This window comes from Mangifera indica, chromosome 11 (genome assembly GCF_011075055.1).
Source record: "Mangifera indica cultivar Alphonso chromosome 11, CATAS_Mindica_2.1, whole genome shotgun sequence".
NCBI classification, from domain to species: domain Eukaryota; kingdom Viridiplantae; phylum Streptophyta; class Magnoliopsida; order Sapindales; family Anacardiaceae; genus Mangifera; species Mangifera indica.
The window spans coordinates 1,848,909-1,867,400 of record NC_058147.1 but is presented as its reverse complement, the minus strand read 5'-3'; the positions used below and the strand labels follow the sequence as shown (position 1 = coordinate 1,867,400).

Sequence of the window (18,492 nt, the reverse complement as noted above, 5' to 3'; positions counted from 1 at the left end):
AACAATCTGTTTTCAACCTTGCTGAGATTGGTTGTGGCGCTGATGCTGGTTTGGGATTGATATTAGTTAGAATTTATGTTGAAAGACCTTTCATCAGCAATCACTATTGATGGCTACCCAGATACTGCTAAGCCCAGAAAACGACATGTCGACACTCCACAAACACACTAATATTATCCAAATTTCAGATTCCACCCCAGACCCAGAAGGCGGCACCCTCCAAGGATTTTGTTTGTGTCATTCTTTCACAAAATCTCAAGGTCGATCGTTCTATATGTTTTACAGAAGTTCATTTCATTTGCAATAGATGAATATTCGTATTTAGAAGGCTGATCATCTTAAACTTACCAATTGATGGCCGAAAAGGAAAAAAATAATTAAGTAATGTTATATCTATATATATACATTCAATTCAATTTTAAATATTCAGTTAAATATTAAATTAAATAATATTATATTATCATTATAAAATACACTCAGTTTTATTGAAAATCTAATACTTGTAATTGAAATGGGCTGCAAATGAACATTCCAAATCAGTAAGTTTTTAATGCCCATAAACATTAAAATCCATAAGATGCAACGTCTGAACTAAATTTAGGCCCACACCCATAGCTCGTGGATTCACAGTGTCTAATTTTGGTTGTATACTATAGTGACAAATTTCTCACAATCACTCAAACCACTAAAAATTCTATAAGAATGTTACCTGAACAATGAAAACTTTAGAGTACAGTTCAATCCGATTGAATTTATCTAAGACTTGCTTCCGAGCTCAAACTCAAAGTTAGAGTTTGAAATAGAAAATGTCGGCTCAAGTTTGAATCAAAAAATTAAAGTTAAATAATACAACTTATATATATATATATATATATATATATATATATATATATATCTTTTATATTTTGAACTTATAAATATTATACCAAAATTAACCATAACCATACAAACTCATAATTCAAACTCTACTCAAATAAATACTTAAGTTGGAGTTTAGCTCACTAATAATCAATCAATTGTAGCTTGACATTGGCTATACTTGAATAACTCAGTGAACCGCTCAGCCCGATTGGTGTACTATCGGACTATCCAAACTGAAGCTCCATTTAAGCACCGGCGGAAAATCGGCAATATTATGAATTACATAATGAGAAGTAACTGCAAAAGTCGAGAATGATGGGCTCTGCATAAGGGTCATCATTCCACGGGTTAAGGCCTGCCTGGCTGCCTGCCTTGCTCTTCTGTCTCCCATATCAGAAAGTTGAAGATTTAGAGGGACCTTTCTTTGCGGGAAAGAGAAAAAAATAAGGGACACGCTTTCAAGAATCAAAGCAAATTTATCTCTGATTATATTGCTTTTGATCATCCAAGTCTTATATATGGCGCAGGAAAAAAAGGATAAAGAATACATTGATCCCAACTCATAGATTACTGAAGCAAAGGCAACAATTTATGTGGAAGAAGGTCCGTTAAAATTCATATGAGTAATGGAACATGAATTTTTTAATGGATCAAACTTGGTCCATCCTGAATCCTATTTTAACAAGATGACCAAATTTGCTCCACTAAGATTAACAAATTTATGCTCTAAATCAGCTAGCTAGCCTGCTAGAGCTCAAAGTAACACAGTCACAGATTGATTTCACCGAAGTTAGGCGGCGGCCAAATGCCTCCCCCGCCACCAATGTCGTTAGTTACATAGGACATGCATGACAATGGCACAAGACACAGCCCTCGGCTTCTCAGATCTCGTGTTGGTTCTTCTTTCACGCCCTCCCCCATCGACCCCTACCATCATCAGCAGTAGGTAAAGTTAATTATAAGAATAATTATATATCATGATTCTTCACTTCCCAGTGATAAAAATGGATTTTCTTTCTTACCCCTTGCACTGTTCTGCAGGTCTTGTTGCGTGATGACTTCATATAAGGAACGCTTAGTGTCTGCGTAAAATATTTTCAGAAGTCAGTGTTAATTCAAGAATAATTAAATATGTGATTAATTAAAATTTGTGTAAGAAATTAAATTATAATCTTTTATTTTGAGTTAAACTAAGATCACTGATTTATGGGCTTACTGGCTTTTTTAATGTTTTCCACTGGTGTTGAAGCAAGTTTCATAGATATTCAATATTTTTCATAGAATATTCCAATTATGGTAATTTGTATATTAGAAATATTATATATATCTAATTTTGAATATTTTATTAAATATTTAAATAATATATTATTATATAATTAAATATTATTTTATTTTTAATAGTATGACAGCTTTTATAGTTGGTTGGACCATTTTTATTGACTTCCTTTTGAAAATAATAAGTGGGTTTTCCAGTCAATTCTGATTCTAAATGGTTCCTACCAGAATTGTATTGGAAAGTGGAGGAAAAAAACCCCTGAGGGAAGACTTCAAGAGTATAAGTGGTAATTATATTTATTCATTAATATTAAATAATTGAAATAATTAAATTAGGTCTTGGAAGAGAACCCACTGAAACCCTAAAGCCTAGCCAGCATTCTGCCTAATTTTCTAGGGTTTTGTGTTCTGGAAGAGTGCAGCATGGCTAGCAATGATAAATTAATAATAAGATTGAAGAAGAATGTTGGGAAGCGAAAGTACCTCCACCTGGTTTTGAAGGAATTTTATGTACCCAATAGCCTCCATTAGTACGGATGCAGTGTCTGTCTGCAATATTCTCCACCCCACATGCAAAAACATACGTCACTTACCATTAACACAATAATTTTTTTTTTTTTAACATTTCCCGGCTGGTTTTACATGACTGAAATTAAATTACTGAAGGAAGCTAAGAGCTGGAGATCGAACAAGAAGACTATGATGATGGAGATTCTAATTATGGTGATAAGAAGCCAGCACTAAAAAGAAAAAAGTTTACCTTTCCGAAGGGTGCAACCAGCTGCTGAAGAGCTGCTATTCTATCCCCTAATTTCTCTTTCCTAACCTGTTTAAATGCCAATACAGTCATACAGTGCAAAATCATATATATTCACAATCAAAATACAGCATTAAACGGTTTTTTGGATCCTTTGGCACCTTAAAAGGAGGACAGGAGGGGCGAGATTCCAATCGTGATTTCTTTGGTGCTGATTGTGTTGCCTTTTGCTCTATTGTGCCGCTGGATCTCTTTGCCTCTGTTACATCGTTGGTGAAAGATGATATCTTTGAAATGCAAAAGAATATCATACATCAGTTCATTTATAAATGATCATCTAAAGCGAATGAAAAAGAAGAAACACTAATAAATATGCTAATAAAGGATATAAATCCTGGGTTTAAAGATTCCATTATGCAGCAAAAAGAGAAGGCTATGTTCTTTTGGGCATAGCTTTGATCAAGAGCTTTTTATGGTAAAGGCCAACTTTAAATTTTTTTCTTTCCAGAGATAAAGTATTTCCAGTTCATAATTTTGTTAAAATGTTAAAGAGCTATGTAGATAAAGAAAAAGATATCGTTGAAGAATTTGAAGTTATTTATTATACTAATACTGAGTAAAGTTGCAGATAAAACTACCTTACCTAAATCATGGCGATAGTATGCTAGCTTATATTCTCTAAATCATGGATATGTATACCATAACAGAAGAAGGAAGAAGGGTAAAGTTGGGCAGTACTTACTTCACTAGGACTAGAAGATGGCCTGCGCCTTGATTGCTGCATATGATCATCAAGGCCAAGAGGAAGGCTCTCTCTGTAGGCGCAAAGGTTATTATGTGAAGGGTGACTGAAATTTCCGCTGAATCTTGAAGAGGTTAGTAGATCCAAGGCCTGCAAGTTCATGTCAAAGGAGCTTGAAGTTGCTGAAGAAGATTGGTTCAAGTTGGAAACATTTATACTGGGATAAATCTGGCTGAAGTTCCCTCTACTAGGTATAGCATTTCCAAAACTAGAAACGTCCTGGGCATTAGAATAAAACTTTCCGGCACAAAACTGATTCCCATTTAGTGGGAAATCTGATGAAATGGTCTTGAGCAAGAGTTTCTCACTAAGATCATCATGCAAACCCTTTTGATCAGTAATGTTTGAGGGGCTGTTTAACATATCTGTAAATTTTGGAAATGAATCTGAAAGCTTGTCCTTGATTTTTGAAAAGTGCATATCATGAGCTGCCTGGCTAGTGAAGCTGCCTGCATTATTAGTCCAGTGCAAGCTTGCTTCTTGGATCACGGAACTATTTGGAGGAGGGACATGGATCTCATTCTTCTGCCTTGAATTTGAGATGAATCCATTATAATTTGGATTAAAGTTACTAATATTCCTGCATATACAGTTTGAAAAAAGAAATATAAATTCCATGAAATAAAACCTTATCAGTACTTAAGTGAATAAATAAAAGAAAGGAACAAGCCCAAGTGTATGACATATAAAAGATGAGCAAGAGCTGTAATGTGTAAGGGGATGGTGTGCTGTGCAATATAGGAGCCCACAATATTCTTGGATCCAAAAGCAATATGAATCAATAGATATACACATGATTCGGCATAAACTTGACTGATAATCAACTCTAACAAGCAAGTCTTAATTTCTAGGAACTTTCTGATTGATGCACATCAAATCAGGAAATAAAAAATAGAAGAGATTCCAAATCATAAAGTAAATTCATAATGGTACTGTGAAGAGCAATATTTGTTGCAGAAAGCACAGAGAGAAGAGAGAGAGAGGGTTAACTTACAAAGTGACATTTGGGTTTAGAGTAGGGGTCCAAGGATGGGAGCTTGCAACTCCATAGCAAGATGGGGTAGATAAAGAAGAAGATCCAGCTAGGTGGTCTTGAAGCTGATGTTGATGATGGATATTTGCAGAGTCCATAATGATAATTTTTTAACAAAAAAGGCTTGAAAATCCCAAGATGAGAAATTAAAATTTAACTAACCCCAGCTTGCTGTTGGAATCTCTCACTATTATTCAAAGAAACAGTTCAGGTGACTCCCACAAACCTTCTTGCTTTTAGCAAGCTACTTTTCTTGAGTTTCCTCTTTACTCTTTCAAATTTCTATCTTAAAGTAGCCTTCAAAAGAAAGAAAGAGAGAGCTTGAATCTCCATACTTCTCTCTGAATTCAATTATTTATTTCTTTTCAGGCTCACTTTTTTTTTCTTTTTGAGGCTGAAAACTTGTATCATCTCCCTTCTCCTCTTTTTTGCACTCTCTGCAATTACAGGAAGATGATTATACTTCCTCTATGTTATGATTAAGATCCCTGCCTTCAATCCCAAGGCTTTCAACAAAGGTCTGAGAAGAGAAATGATAGCAACCATGCTCTCTCTCTCTCTCACCCCCTTTTAACTCTTTATATCCATATACATCCCCCACATGTTCATCAAGTTCCCTCAATATATTTTCATTTTCAGCAACTTTGTTCTCTACAGTACTTCATTCTCCAATGTTGTCCAGTGAAGCAATTATCATATTGATTAATTTTACATTTTCCACGTCAGAAAATTGATAAAATTGAAGTAAGACCCACAAATTGATACACACTAGTCTCTCAAGAAAATTAAGAAACAAGTTGCAATGGTCTTTACTTTGTCCACATAAAGAATGATCATCAGCTCAATCAGTCAAAAAAGATTCATCATAAAATATAATAAAAAATTAAATGCCATTTAGTTTTAAGTACTTACTAAGATAGGTACGTATATGACATTAATTAAATAGTTTAATATTATTTTATTTTTATTTTAAAATCAATTAATTATATAATAACACATTATTTAAATCCTAACTTGATACTTAAAATTGGGTACGTATAATTTTATTGATTCAACTATTCCTACGGGGTTTAGTATATCATCTCCTTACAATGATGCTGCCTAATAATTTTAATGTGAAATAACAAAGATTTATTAGTATGAATCATGTTAATCATGTGTTTTAAAAAGCACATGCTTTCTAAAAGAAAAGCCTCTGATTTGAAGGTTCCTTATTAAATTGGGAAATTTACATTTCCTTTTAAGAAAAATGTGAAACATGATTAAGATACATTATATTTTGGCTAGAAACATACAAGGAAAAGGAGAAAATAACATATTATAGTAGTTTAATTATGTAGCTAATAATTATTAGAGTAATACTAAGTACACTAATTATGTGTAAAAATATGGGCACACACATTTATATTTATTATATGATTAAATGTTATTTTATTTTTAATTTAAAATCACATATATTTGTATTTATTATTAGTACATATAGTATTATTAAATGTACTGACACGTTAATTTGACAAAGTCATTCTTAAGGGGGTGTTTGCTTAGGAGTGATAAAAAATTATTTTGGTAATCTATCTTTTATCACTCATATTACCTTGTTTAGTTTGTTAGTAATGAAAAATTTCGGTAATCTTCTATTACTAATGGTGATGTAATAGATAATATAAAAAATAATTTTATTATTAACTCCACTTTATATATTAAAATATTATCAAGTAATCTTGATTTTATTATAATTACATTATTATTTATTAATTTTTTAGGACAAACTTAATCATATTTTCAATTAATATAATAAGTAATATAAAAAATAATTCAAAATAATTACACTCATGGACATTTAAGTAAAATAATATATTAGTATTATTTTATTACATATAGTCAAACAAATAATTATTTATACTTATTAAATTTTATCAAAAATAATAATAATTTATATCTATAATCTTCTAAATAATTTATCTTTAAGAAAATATTCTAATTTTAATAATAAAATATTACTCAAACCATCTGCTAAGAGTGAAGTGTAGAAGATTAAAGAGTAATGCATTGGCCGAGATTTTTGTTATTCCAAATGGGCAAGTACATGATAGCTAGCCATTGTTAATGTGCAACCTAATAATATTGAGCAAAATTACGGACATTTACTATTAGTATCAATAATTATGTGTTACTATATGATTAAATGTTATATTATATTTAATTTAAAATAACACATCAACATTAATATTTAAATTAGTACTCATTATAAGTGCCTATAAGTTTATTGATATAATAAAATTATGTGTATAAACAATGACACGTCATCATATGATTAGATATTGTTTATCACTAATTTAAAATTATCTAATTATATAATGACATGTCATTAGTTGTACGTATTGTTTATGTATGTAACATTATCTTTATTGATAACATAATTGTCTTGACCCTCAACCTCTCCTTATCAGGTTTGCCCATTTTATTTGGTAAGCAAACGTAAGTCACAAGAAGCTCTTTGACAGCCAAAGTCCAGTCAAGCTTCATTTACAAGCAAAAAAGAAAAAAACAATTTTACATTTTTGGATGTAATTTCTTTCCTTCATCTTTTCTTTAACAGGAGAGTGAGATGGGTCCAGGGTAAAGAGATTCAAATGTCATTGATTTAAAATTCATAAAAGAAAATCATATTACAATTCTTGAATCAATGGGGTCGCCATTATGTAATTAGTTTAAAGCAAAGATCGGAGAATAAAGTAGACAGATTCGAATCACATTGCATCATGGAGCCATTGATTTGGTAGTGTGAAGCACCGATACAAGGAATACATTGAAAAGAAGAAGAAGAAGATGTGAAAATAACATAATTAAATTCCTGAATCATATTTAAAAATATTACTTAGCATGAACTTAGGATTGAATGCAATTTTTATCTGTGATGGTTTATTTGTTTTGTAGCTAATGAACACATCACCAATTGAATAAATTGAGTTTGATCTCAGGGAGTTATTGAGACCCACAGAGCTATTGTTAGTTTTCTTATATGTGGAACATCACATGTGGATGTGGGGTTTTAACTTTTATTTGTTCAAGTTACACACTTATCCCTTGACATGAATATCTGTTACAATCGTCTTGATTCCATTGTACCCTATGTGTTAGATAGAGCTCATGGGATCATCAGGGTCATTGAGTTTGATCTCAAGTTAATCATTTTGAATTCATATTTAGCTTAATTGATTTTTATTTAAGTTCGACTTGAGATGACTATAAGAAAGCTTTAATAGTGCATTAGGGTTAGGGCTTACAAATATGTGTATAATAATGTGAGATAAATAGTTTTATTATCATCTTTCAGAAATTAGAATTCAAAAATCTCATAATGATGGCCGAGGGAAATGTGAATAATATATATATATGATCATCTATTTTATCAATTATATCCCTGACCCTGAGTGGCAAACAAAAAGACATTAACCCTAGAAGGCTGTAGCCATTTTTTGCACAGAAAACTGTAACATACACCTGTAAGTATTATCTTTTTCACCATCTTACTAAATTTTCTCTCTCTTTCTCTCTTGTGGGTGTGGGTTATGATCAGTAGTAAATTAATATATAAACGGATCGTAAATAGAGAGAAAGAGACATATAATACTAGTAGGAGAGAAAATTACAGGGTTAAATGATGAGTTAATATGGTGTTGTATGAAAAAATGGAAACTTTTACGTCTGAAAAACCCTCACTAGCCACTGACCACCATAGATAAATACATAAAGCCTTGAAGAAAGAAACATACCTCTCTCTCTCTCTCTCTTTATGCTTTGTTGTTCGTTTGTGATTAAGAGAGAGATAGAGAGGAAGATAACGAGGGTTATAAGATAGCTTAAGTATAATTAAGCTGTCATTAATTCCATCGAGAAAACCCTATAATAATTTGATCAGCCCCACAAAAGTTCACATCAGTCGAAAAGTTGATGGGAGAATGTGAGAAGAACAGAGTATGGGCAAGCTAAAAACTTTGCTTTTTAATTCTTCTCTCCTTTTACTCAACCTGCACTGCACGCCCATCCATCTCACACCTTATTATGTTTTGTATATTCAACTATTTTTTTCTCCCTTTTCTTCTTCTTCTTCAAAGCTTTTTCTTTTCTTTATTGATATAGCTTTCTTTAATCTTTCCTTTCAGCTTTGGCATATTTCCTAGTCTCACTATCTTCCAAGATTCATATTAAAAAGGCTGCTTTCCCTTACATCAATTTGCAATAAAATGTTTATCTAGTACTCTCGTTTTGATGGATCTAAAAGATTCGTTCAGAAAAATAAAACAAATATATATTTAAATAAAATATAGATGTTTTTAATATCAAACTAATTACGCAATTAAGAAACCATGGTTGCTAGTGTGATTAGGGTCATTATTTCGAAAGATATTATATATATTCAATTTTAAGTACATAATTAAATATTTAAATAATAATACATTATTTGGATACTCAAAATTGGATGTACATAGTCTCAAAAATGATAAAAACCAAAGAGATGAGAGATAGACTTAAGGATCATTTCAAATTTTGCATAAATTGTCACAAACTCCTAAAATGGGAGATAGTCCAATCTTATTTAACCTCTATATATTCATTTCTAATGACAAATTAAAATAATTTAAGAAATATTTTAAAACTCAAATCGAAATAACTAATCTGATCGAAAATAAATCTAACATGAGTTATAACTAAAACCTGCTTTAGCAATTGATTGGTTTAACTTAAAGTTTAATTGAAAGAATGATATCAAATTAAGATTTAACCATTAAATCAAACCGATTTGACTATAATATTGATGTCATGATGACATCATATGATTAAAACCCTTTGTAAATTTTTAGTAAAATTATATTGACATTACACATATGCTTAATGGATTGAGTCACATATTGTTCCTTTGACTAGGTCTTCATCAAGTCTAAAACATTGAATCTAAGTTTCATACAAGAAAGCAATCATTAATACAAAAGTTTTACCAAGACCAAAGGTGAAAGATTAACTAACATGTAAATAAAAAGAATTCAAAAAGCTTAAGGAGGGGGATTATATTATATTACCCTAGTTTTGCCTAACCCTAATTAATTTCCAATAGTTATCTTTCTTGGGTAAATAAATTAAATTAAATTAAATTAATTAACTCAAATCGTTTTCATAATTAACTATTATCAATAAAACCCAAAAGCAAAATTGATATCATTGATCACTTTAGGGGTCCATCATCTTATCATTAAATCGAAACTATTTCCCTTTTTCGAGTCATACCCAGTCAATCCTTTGGTCAAAAATCCCCGTACATGGGTGGCTCTTACCATATTCATACACTTTTGTAAAGTTGTACCATATTCCAATATACTTTTTACAAAAAAATTAAATTTCTTTTATAGGGCTAGTTGAAATCAATTCTTTATGGTTTGATAGGGTTGGATTTGAATCACGACAAATTTGAATATGTGTTGGCTTAAGTTTAACTCATATCTATAATGATTATTTTAAACTTGTTTAAACTAATTAAATATGTTATCAGAGGATTATCTGTAAGATATATAATATAATCAATTAGATAAACAATATCATAAGTAAAATAAATAATATTATTATAAGAGGATTCAAGTCAAATTTGAATCAAACTATCAAGTTAAAGTTTTAGCTTAAATTTAATTCGAATTAAACACAACACTAAGTTGAGTTAGCTTTAAATTCAATCGTAAATTTTGGAACACGTATCTTAAAGTGAGACATGCAATAACAAAATTTACAACTATGGGTATTAAAGAGTACAAATAAACTTATTATTATATAGTTATCTTGTCTAATTATTTATTTTATTTTATAATTTAAAATTATTTAATTACGTAATCATAGATTAGGATAATTAAATCCATTAATTTCTATCCGTTTGTACATCAAAGATATGGCTCACCAATGTGATATCTTAGCTAGCAGCCAGAGATTCTGATGACTTTTGACAAACATCAGGTTTGCAGGATTTTTGTTTTACTTTTTTATATGTAAATGCTAACTTTAATAAAATTGTTGTTTTGAAAAGATAGTAAGATCGACAAATTTCAGTATTCCAAATATACAAGCACACATATCTTGTCACAAAATCAAGCTAGGAATTCTTTTTCTTGACACATACTAGTTAAGAACCTGAATCACTGGCTAAACTGTTGAGAACTCAGCACACACGTAGAATTAGAAAAATGTTTGCTTGCTCGAGTTTAACATCGATCATCACTCATTTCAGTATGCAAATTTTGGCATTCTCACAATTAGGGTTGAGTTGGATGGTCAATTCCATAGTTAATTTGATTCGAACTGAATTTGAGATAGAATTTTAGTTTAATAATTCTATTCAAATTCCTTTCTGTCAATACTATTTATCTTGCAAATAACACTATTTATCTAATCAACTATCTTTTGATGATATTTATGAATTTGAACAGAACTCAAGTCAGTTCACGTTAAGACTATATTAAACTCGAATCCAACCTTACAATAAAAATAAATTAATAATAATATGTAGTTTTTGGTTCCAATTATTTAAAATTGGATTAGTTGATAGTGCTTTTTCCTTATGAATATATGTTGTTAACTTTAGGTCAAAACTTTGGCAAAGCCCTTAAAAGGAGGTCTAAAGTTGCAGGATTTAAAGGTGTCTAAGAAGAAGACAAGGCATTGGAACCGGAGAATATATGCTTTTCTCAAGCTAAGGCCATCAAAATCCAACACTAGGGGGCCGGCCATGCTTTTTATTATTTGCTTGCTTTGCTTTCCATGCCACACCACTCAACTCAATCCTTATTTTTTTACCTTATTCTATGCGATTCCCTCGCTATTCTGTAACCTATGCTTTGGTTTCAGAGAGCAACCACTGCCACAAACATATACAAGATTGTCCACCACCAACGGTACAGATTTTGCTACTCATTTTGTTCATGCTGTTATATATGTAACCCTCTGCCGCTGCCTGCGTCTGCCTCTGTCTGTATGGTCGATCGTTGACAGATTTTCAAGGCACTGTGCATGCTGCAGCTGCCCATTACGAACAAGCCACTTCGTTGGCCCAGCTGAATATGTGTTACTTTTGCTTCTCCAAAGATGAAAACCTGATCTCGTGCTTTCTATCTATTATAACTTGGAAAAGTGGACGTCCATGCGTATGTCTGTTTATAGTGTCAAAAGTTCTAACAACAAAAAATTAAAAAATATATATATTTAAAAAAAAAAAAAAAAGGTCCTGAGAAAGACATCACTGCTGTTGATTTGTGAAATTAACGAAAAGAATGGCAGAAAAATTTTATCCCAATTAAAAATAATTAAAAACAAATCTTTTATTATTTGAACATTGTATCTAAAAATTAAGTTGTATTCCAATTAAAAATATTAAAATTATTGTTAAGGATGTTTGATTAGAAGAGATTAAAGATTATTCAGATAATTTATTTTTATTACTTATATTACTTTATTTAATTTATAATTACATTATTTGTTTAGTTTATAAGTAATAAAATATTTCAGTAATATTCTATTTCCAATAGTGATATAATAGGTAATTTAAGAAGTAATCTAATTATCATTTTCATTTTAGGGGTTAAAAGATTATCAAAGTAATATTAATTGTATTATAACTATGTCCTAATTTATTAATTTTTTTAAAGTAAAAATAATCTCATTTTCAATTAATATAATAAATAATATAAAAGATATTTTAGAATAATTATACCTAAAAGTATTTAAGTAAAATAATATATTAATATTCTTTTATTACTTCTAACTAAATACAATAATTATTTATATTTACTTAGTTTTATTAAATTTTATCAAAATAGTATAAATTTATACTCAATTATTTTCATGGTAATCTATTTTTATAATAATTTTTTAATTTTAATAATAAAATATTTTTTAAACCAAACGCTTTTTAGGGTTCAGTAGTTCAAGTTGTCCGATGTGGCAGCTATTATTAGTAGACAATGTTTGCAAAGTCATGCAAGCAATATCAAGAAGAGATTAAATAAATATTAAAATAATATTAAATCAAATTAAATTATGACCCCATAGAATATAATATATATTTCTTGTTAGGTAGGTTCGGTTTTTACATACCAAAATCAACATATCGATAGCCCTACAATTGAACTGGACTAATTGCCATCACCAGTCAAACTAACCAGATTTTAGTTGATTCGTTTGACCGGCTAGTTTAGTCCTGGTTTTGAATCACTAGAAGTGGAGCCACGCAGCTCCTACGAGTTTGTTTCTGTATGTCCCCTGGAGAATGGAAAATATAAAAAGTCAAGTTACCATATCAAAACATGCAACTCAAAAAACCTGAAGCAATTGCTTCCAAATAAAGGAGAAATAATTCCATTTTCAATAAATCATTGGAATGACCAACACAAAACTTTGTCCTACATTTGAAGCTAAACTATTACACAAAAATCGCAGATGCTGCCTACATAATTTTGTCAATGACATTATACTAGGAAACTGTACAAACATCATCACTATAATGAACTAGTATTTAAAAATTCAAATTCTTAAAATTTCAATGAAAACTATACTTCCCAGACAGAGGTCAATGTATTAGAAATTCACAAGACTTGCCCCATTTTCCTTTTGGAAGAGCCAGATTCCAACTCTATTCCCTTTTCCAGCTCTCTCTCTATCCAGGCTTCGCCATCATCTATCTCAGGGTTAATAGATGCCGCAAACTTTCTGTTTGCAGCTACATCAAATTTTCTCCTCTTCAATGCTTCTCTAATTCGGATAGCATCAATCTTACGATAGGTGTCGTGAACAGAAATAATTTTGCAGCCAGGGTCATGATCAGATTCCACATGTCTAGGATGACTATCACCTTCCCCGTCCTCGACAATGCTACTTGAAGCACTATCACTTGTTTGAGATGGTAAAACTTCTTTTACACAAATGTCTTTTCTACCACAGGCTGGAGGTTTGCTGCGCTCATCATTCTCGGACATGGCTACTTTGCTAGATTGCCTTATGGCAAAGCATCCGTCTGAGATACAGGATTGTGGACTACTGTTCATCTTTCCAGCTACGGCTGTAGACTTAGTGAAACTTTCATGTGTAGGCGGTAGTGTCTGTTTTCTGTCCTGCTCTAACAACTTGAGCATCTGCCGGATGACCTCTGAACAAGTTTGAGAAAGGAAGCTTATCAGAAAGCAATCATAAACACAAGGAATGAGCAAGAAAACAAGCCATTCAAGTAAATAGCCAGAGTTAAAAGAACTATTGTTATGCTAAGATTTTGGAGGAAGAAAAGAAAAAAGGATGTGCGTGAACCAATTTACCGTCAAAGTTATCCTCACAAAAATAACTAGACAGAGTAGGTAAAGTAACAACAAACCTTCTAATTGCTTGGGTGAAATATCAAACTCCAGCCACCAGCACTTTCCCTTCTGTGCAGGAAGTTTCACTTTTTGAAATTTGGCAGCAAGAAACATGGAACCAGCAGCAATATAGTGGGGTTTGTACCGCAAACACAATGTTGTGCAAAGCCTACAATCCAAGTCAAAAGATATCAAAATCAGACAAAAGGACAACAAGAAATACTCAAAGTTGAATCTTAGCTTGATCACAAACTAGGAACAGTGTTTAGAAGTAAAGGGAGAGTCCTAACCAATCATTCACAAAATTCCAAGCAACTTTTGCAAGGTCAGGGAAAAGCTTCAATCTCTTTAATGCTGTTACAAGTGGCTTGTAGGGAAGTTGAATATCAAAGTCATAAGCAATTGTTGCCAATAAAAGCCTCTCTCCTCTTAAGATCAATTCCTTCTGCTTAGTGTAAATTTCCTACAATAAGAAAGAGGTATGAGCATTCATGCTACAAAAGGAACACAATAAGGTACTGAAAAGCACAGACACGTCAACTTACTCTATTCTGTCTAATTCTCTGTGGGGCAGAAAGGTCCCATTTATACATTATTTCGTAAGACATGACCACCACATCCCCCAAAGTGCATCGGGTTTCTTCTATTTTACAACCAAGGAAAGTTGAGACAGCTGCAATTGTCTGCAAAATGTTCACATCACAGTGGTGAGAGGCAGTAAATCATAAACAATTAAATTGTAATGTAACAATCCAACATGAAGATATTTTCAATCTTTCACCATTAATATCTGAAGAACTCCAAATTCACTTTTGAAAAATTTTCAGGAATGGATGAAAAATAAGGAATGTATCAAAATGAAATATTTTACCAACACAGCAGGACACATGAATGAGCACCTTTTCATCATACTCTACAAATACAGGTGTTGTGAATATTTTATAGTCATTATAATCATCTTACCATGATCAGTAAAGGTAAAAATATTGAAATAGTTAATGGAACAATAAACCTCAGGACATGCACATTAGCTGATATATAAATAGTACAAAGTAAGGCCAAACTTATATTGCATGGCAAGTGAGCATTCATCTCATCAAGGAGAAAACCAGAAATCCAACATATCAGATAATCTAAGAATACAAGGTAATGCATGCACCTGCCAATCATTCTTTGCATGTGATTGGCGCATAAAAAACCGGTGGCATAACATCATTGCGCATGCTATTGTCACCTGAGGCCTGAAAGGAAAACAATGCCCATCACTATCTCTGACAAACTACTACAACATGAAACTCACACAGAGATTTAAGCGAAGATGTCAAAGGATAATGAAAATTTAACAAACCACGTAAACATCTGCACTGACAAAGAATGATAACATAATTCTTACATATGCCAGATGGAACAATTCTATTTGAAGTCAACAAAAATTCAGATGATCAATTCTATGAGAAATATAAATCACATATGAACTTACACTTTAAGTTTCATGCCAAGCTCTTGAAGAAATGAACAATACAGCTTCCGTAATTCTGATTCTTTCTCAAGACTGATTCCATCCTTCCTAGATGGTGAAAGATCTTCAATTTCTTCCCTACTGAAGTACCATTTGCGGATACAAAACTGAGGCTCTTCTAGCAACTGTTCTGTCATTGGCACCTTTTCTCTTCCTAATGCAACAACTAAAAAAATTTTGAAATGACACACCAGGCCTGCTTAAGAGAAGTTCCTCCTCAAACTTAAGCAAAGTTCTGCATAACACAAACACTTTAAATTAATATTGAACAAGAAAAGAAGTTTTGGAAAGAAAATTGAAAGGATTACTAGTGAAAGAGAGGGAAAGGAAGACCTCCACTAAGTCACTAACTGATAATGATAATCACATATACATGAATCATTAACAAAAAGATCAATATATAGCAGAAGCTGAAAGCTGATATCTAAAACTGATGTGAACTACCTTATCGTTTTAGGACTCCTTCCCCATGAAAAATCATTGTTGCAGGTGTCAGAAGTAATTTTGATGGACTTGACCATCAATATAGATGACTAAATTGATTCTTTCATAGCAATGGGCACATAAAGCTTCAAAACCATGTAGAACAGAAACGGAAACACGAAAACAGAAACGGAAATGCTGAAATGTATTTTCTCAAAAATAAAGGAAACTGAATCATGGAAAAACATATAAATATGAAAAATATACGGGTTTTTTTTATAAATATAAATTTTTTAATAAAATTTATAACAACTTGTATTTTTTTTTTTTAAATTCAGCAATTGCATACTTTTTCCACTGCCTCCAATAAGTATTTGCTAGCCTATATTAAAGAATTATGTGCAAAGAATGATTCTGCACATAATTGAATTGAGCATTGATAAATCAAGATTTATAAATTTATACAAACAATGATTCTAAAAAATAAACACACCAGTACCCATCATATTTTCAATCAACCCAGTCCCCCTCATATCTCTAACTATACTCCACTCCCTAAGCATTTCCCCTTGTGATATTCACCCTCATACACGTCCCTGTTGTTATAAACCCGCACGCGGCATCCAGAATTTACCTTTTTGTCCAGTTTGGGGCACGACCCAATTGACCTAAACACACGTAAACGGGGTTTAGATATTATAGGAGATGATGAAAGCTTTATAGGGCAAGAATGGGCTAAGAACAAGTGAATTGAAGGTAATCAAGGGATTGAGAGGTTTAGAGAGAATAACAAAGTTGCTGAAAAGGTGAAAGCCAATAGAAAATCAAGAAAAAAGGAATGACTAGGATGTAAAACCAAAAAGTAGAAAAAGGTAAGAGACAATAAAAGGATTAAACGGAGATGAACTCTAAGACAAAGAAGGTGTTTAAAACAACCAAGAAAACAAAACACAATGGATTTGGCAGCAATTGGAAGGGACATAAAATTTTGATTTTGTGGGTTAGAATTGAATTGAGGATTCAACTGATACATTACTGTTTGAATAGAAGGTTTTGCGAATGTGAAGGAACGCTCATATGTTAAAAGAAACACATTTCAAATTCTTTATAATTTCCGAAATGGCCCAAAACGGTTTGTACCAGTTTTAGGCCGTTTTGGAAACCAAAACATTTCTGAAATGCAGTGCGTTTTTGTGCTTCCTAGCTTCACAATATAATGAAGCTTTACCAACCCACATGCTTATTTGCAAATATGGGAGTTTTCTGGTGTTGATTGAGAAAGACTATTAAAATATTTTTCTAAAAATATTACTTCTTATTTATAGATGTGAGATGCAATATGTTAGTCACAAATACTGTAAGGATATAATAAATGATGAATATTACTTGGATAAGCTACTTGAGAACTTGGACAGTTTAACAAAAGTGAAGTCTCCATTGCACCATTACTAAATGTAAACAGCTTTCTATGGGGCAAAATAAAGGAAAAGGATCCATGTAGCCAACCCCAACCGGTTTAAAGATTGAGGTAGAGTCAAGTTAAATTATCTTTCAGAACAAAATAATAACAAATTGTCCTAACCTCCTGCTCCGTGACAAGGAAAAGTATCCCTAAGTTCAAAATATACGTGATCAGAATAATAAAATTAGGGGAACGGTTCAATAAAAAACAAATACAGAGCAAACAAGACTAAAGCTCATAAGAGAAGCAAATTTCCAACAATTTACAAAATCAAGCATAATTCCGCAACCTAAATTCATTGAAAAGAGAAAAATTAAAACAGAATATAACTGAAGAATCAGAACGCCTTCCAAGAAGAACACAATTTGAACCAGAACAAATAATTCAACTGAAAACTGCAACCAATTCCAGATAATTACTCAATTTTCGTAAAATATGTCAGCAAAAGGAAAACTCCCAGGAGACAAATTACCTGAAGCTGAAGCTGAATGCAAAGGCGAAGGCGATTGAGCGCAAGTGTAATGTCGGTGTGTTATTGACTCGAAACCCTAGCTGACTTTAAGTTACCGTTTAATTGTTTTTATTTTGAAGCAGTCGTCTTTAGTCTGTTAAAATCTCGTTACCCTAATCTTTCCCTGACTTCGCATTGACCTCGCTTCGGACACTTTAAAGTTAAAACAACAAGAAGCTTATGCCCTGATTCAATTTAAACTGATAATTTAAATCTAGTACTGCAAGACCTGATGGGTGAACTCTTTGTACATAATATGATTGACTTCCGATAAGCCAGCGTGCAGAGAATTATTCGAGCTATGAGTCCAGCCCAAATTATTGGACCCAATGATGTTTCGACTATTGGCAAATGCATCTTAACAAATAATGACAATAGCCTTCACACATTGTGGGCTTAAACCCAGTTCGGGAATATATGGGCCTTCAACCTAATCTGCCAATTGTCTCCTCTTGTTTATGAAGCT

The 18,492-nt window shown here is 31.9% G+C and overlaps 2 protein-coding genes across 6 annotated transcripts; both read right to left on the bottom strand.

Moving 5' to 3' along the window:
• Positions 1-1,399: 1,399 nt before the first annotated feature.
• Positions 1,400-5,331, bottom strand: LOC123229301 (transcription factor bHLH110-like). Of its 2 annotated transcripts, none has more exons than XM_044655014.1 (7): positions 4,690-5,331; positions 3,636-4,275; positions 3,055-3,180; positions 2,897-2,962; positions 2,626-2,685; positions 1,884-1,943; positions 1,400-1,788 (listed from the first exon to the last, which is right to left on the bottom strand). In XM_044655014.1, exons 1-7 carry the CDS (start codon positions 4,824-4,826, stop codon positions 1,630-1,632), a joined length of 1,248 nt encoding a protein of 415 aa, XP_044510949.1. In that variant the 5' UTR covers positions 4,827-5,331; the 3' UTR covers positions 1,400-1,629. The 2 variants fall into 2 exon arrangements, with proteins under 2 accessions (XP_044510949.1, XP_044510948.1); XM_044655013.1 differs by having other exon boundaries at positions 2,620-2,685; positions 4,690-5,330.
• A 7,775-nt stretch (positions 5,332-13,106) lies between these two features.
• On the bottom strand, positions 13,107-18,213 carry LOC123229300 (cyclin-T1-3). Of its 4 annotated transcripts, none has more exons than XM_044655011.1 (8): positions 17,988-18,213; positions 17,636-17,664; positions 15,592-15,865; positions 15,271-15,352; positions 14,657-14,794; positions 14,402-14,574; positions 14,129-14,280; positions 13,107-13,909 (listed from the first exon to the last, which is right to left on the bottom strand). In XM_044655011.1, exons 3-8 carry the CDS (start codon positions 15,765-15,767, stop codon positions 13,350-13,352), a joined length of 1,281 nt encoding a protein of 426 aa, XP_044510946.1. In that variant the 5' UTR covers positions 15,768-15,865; positions 17,636-17,664; positions 17,988-18,213; the 3' UTR covers positions 13,107-13,349. The 4 variants fall into 4 exon arrangements, with proteins under 4 accessions (XP_044510946.1, XP_044510947.1, XP_044510943.1 ...); XM_044655012.1 differs by lacking the exon at positions 17,636-17,664 and adding an exon at positions 16,688-16,721; XM_044655008.1 differs by lacking the exon at positions 17,636-17,664.
• Between the last annotated feature and the right edge of the window lie 279 nt (positions 18,214-18,492).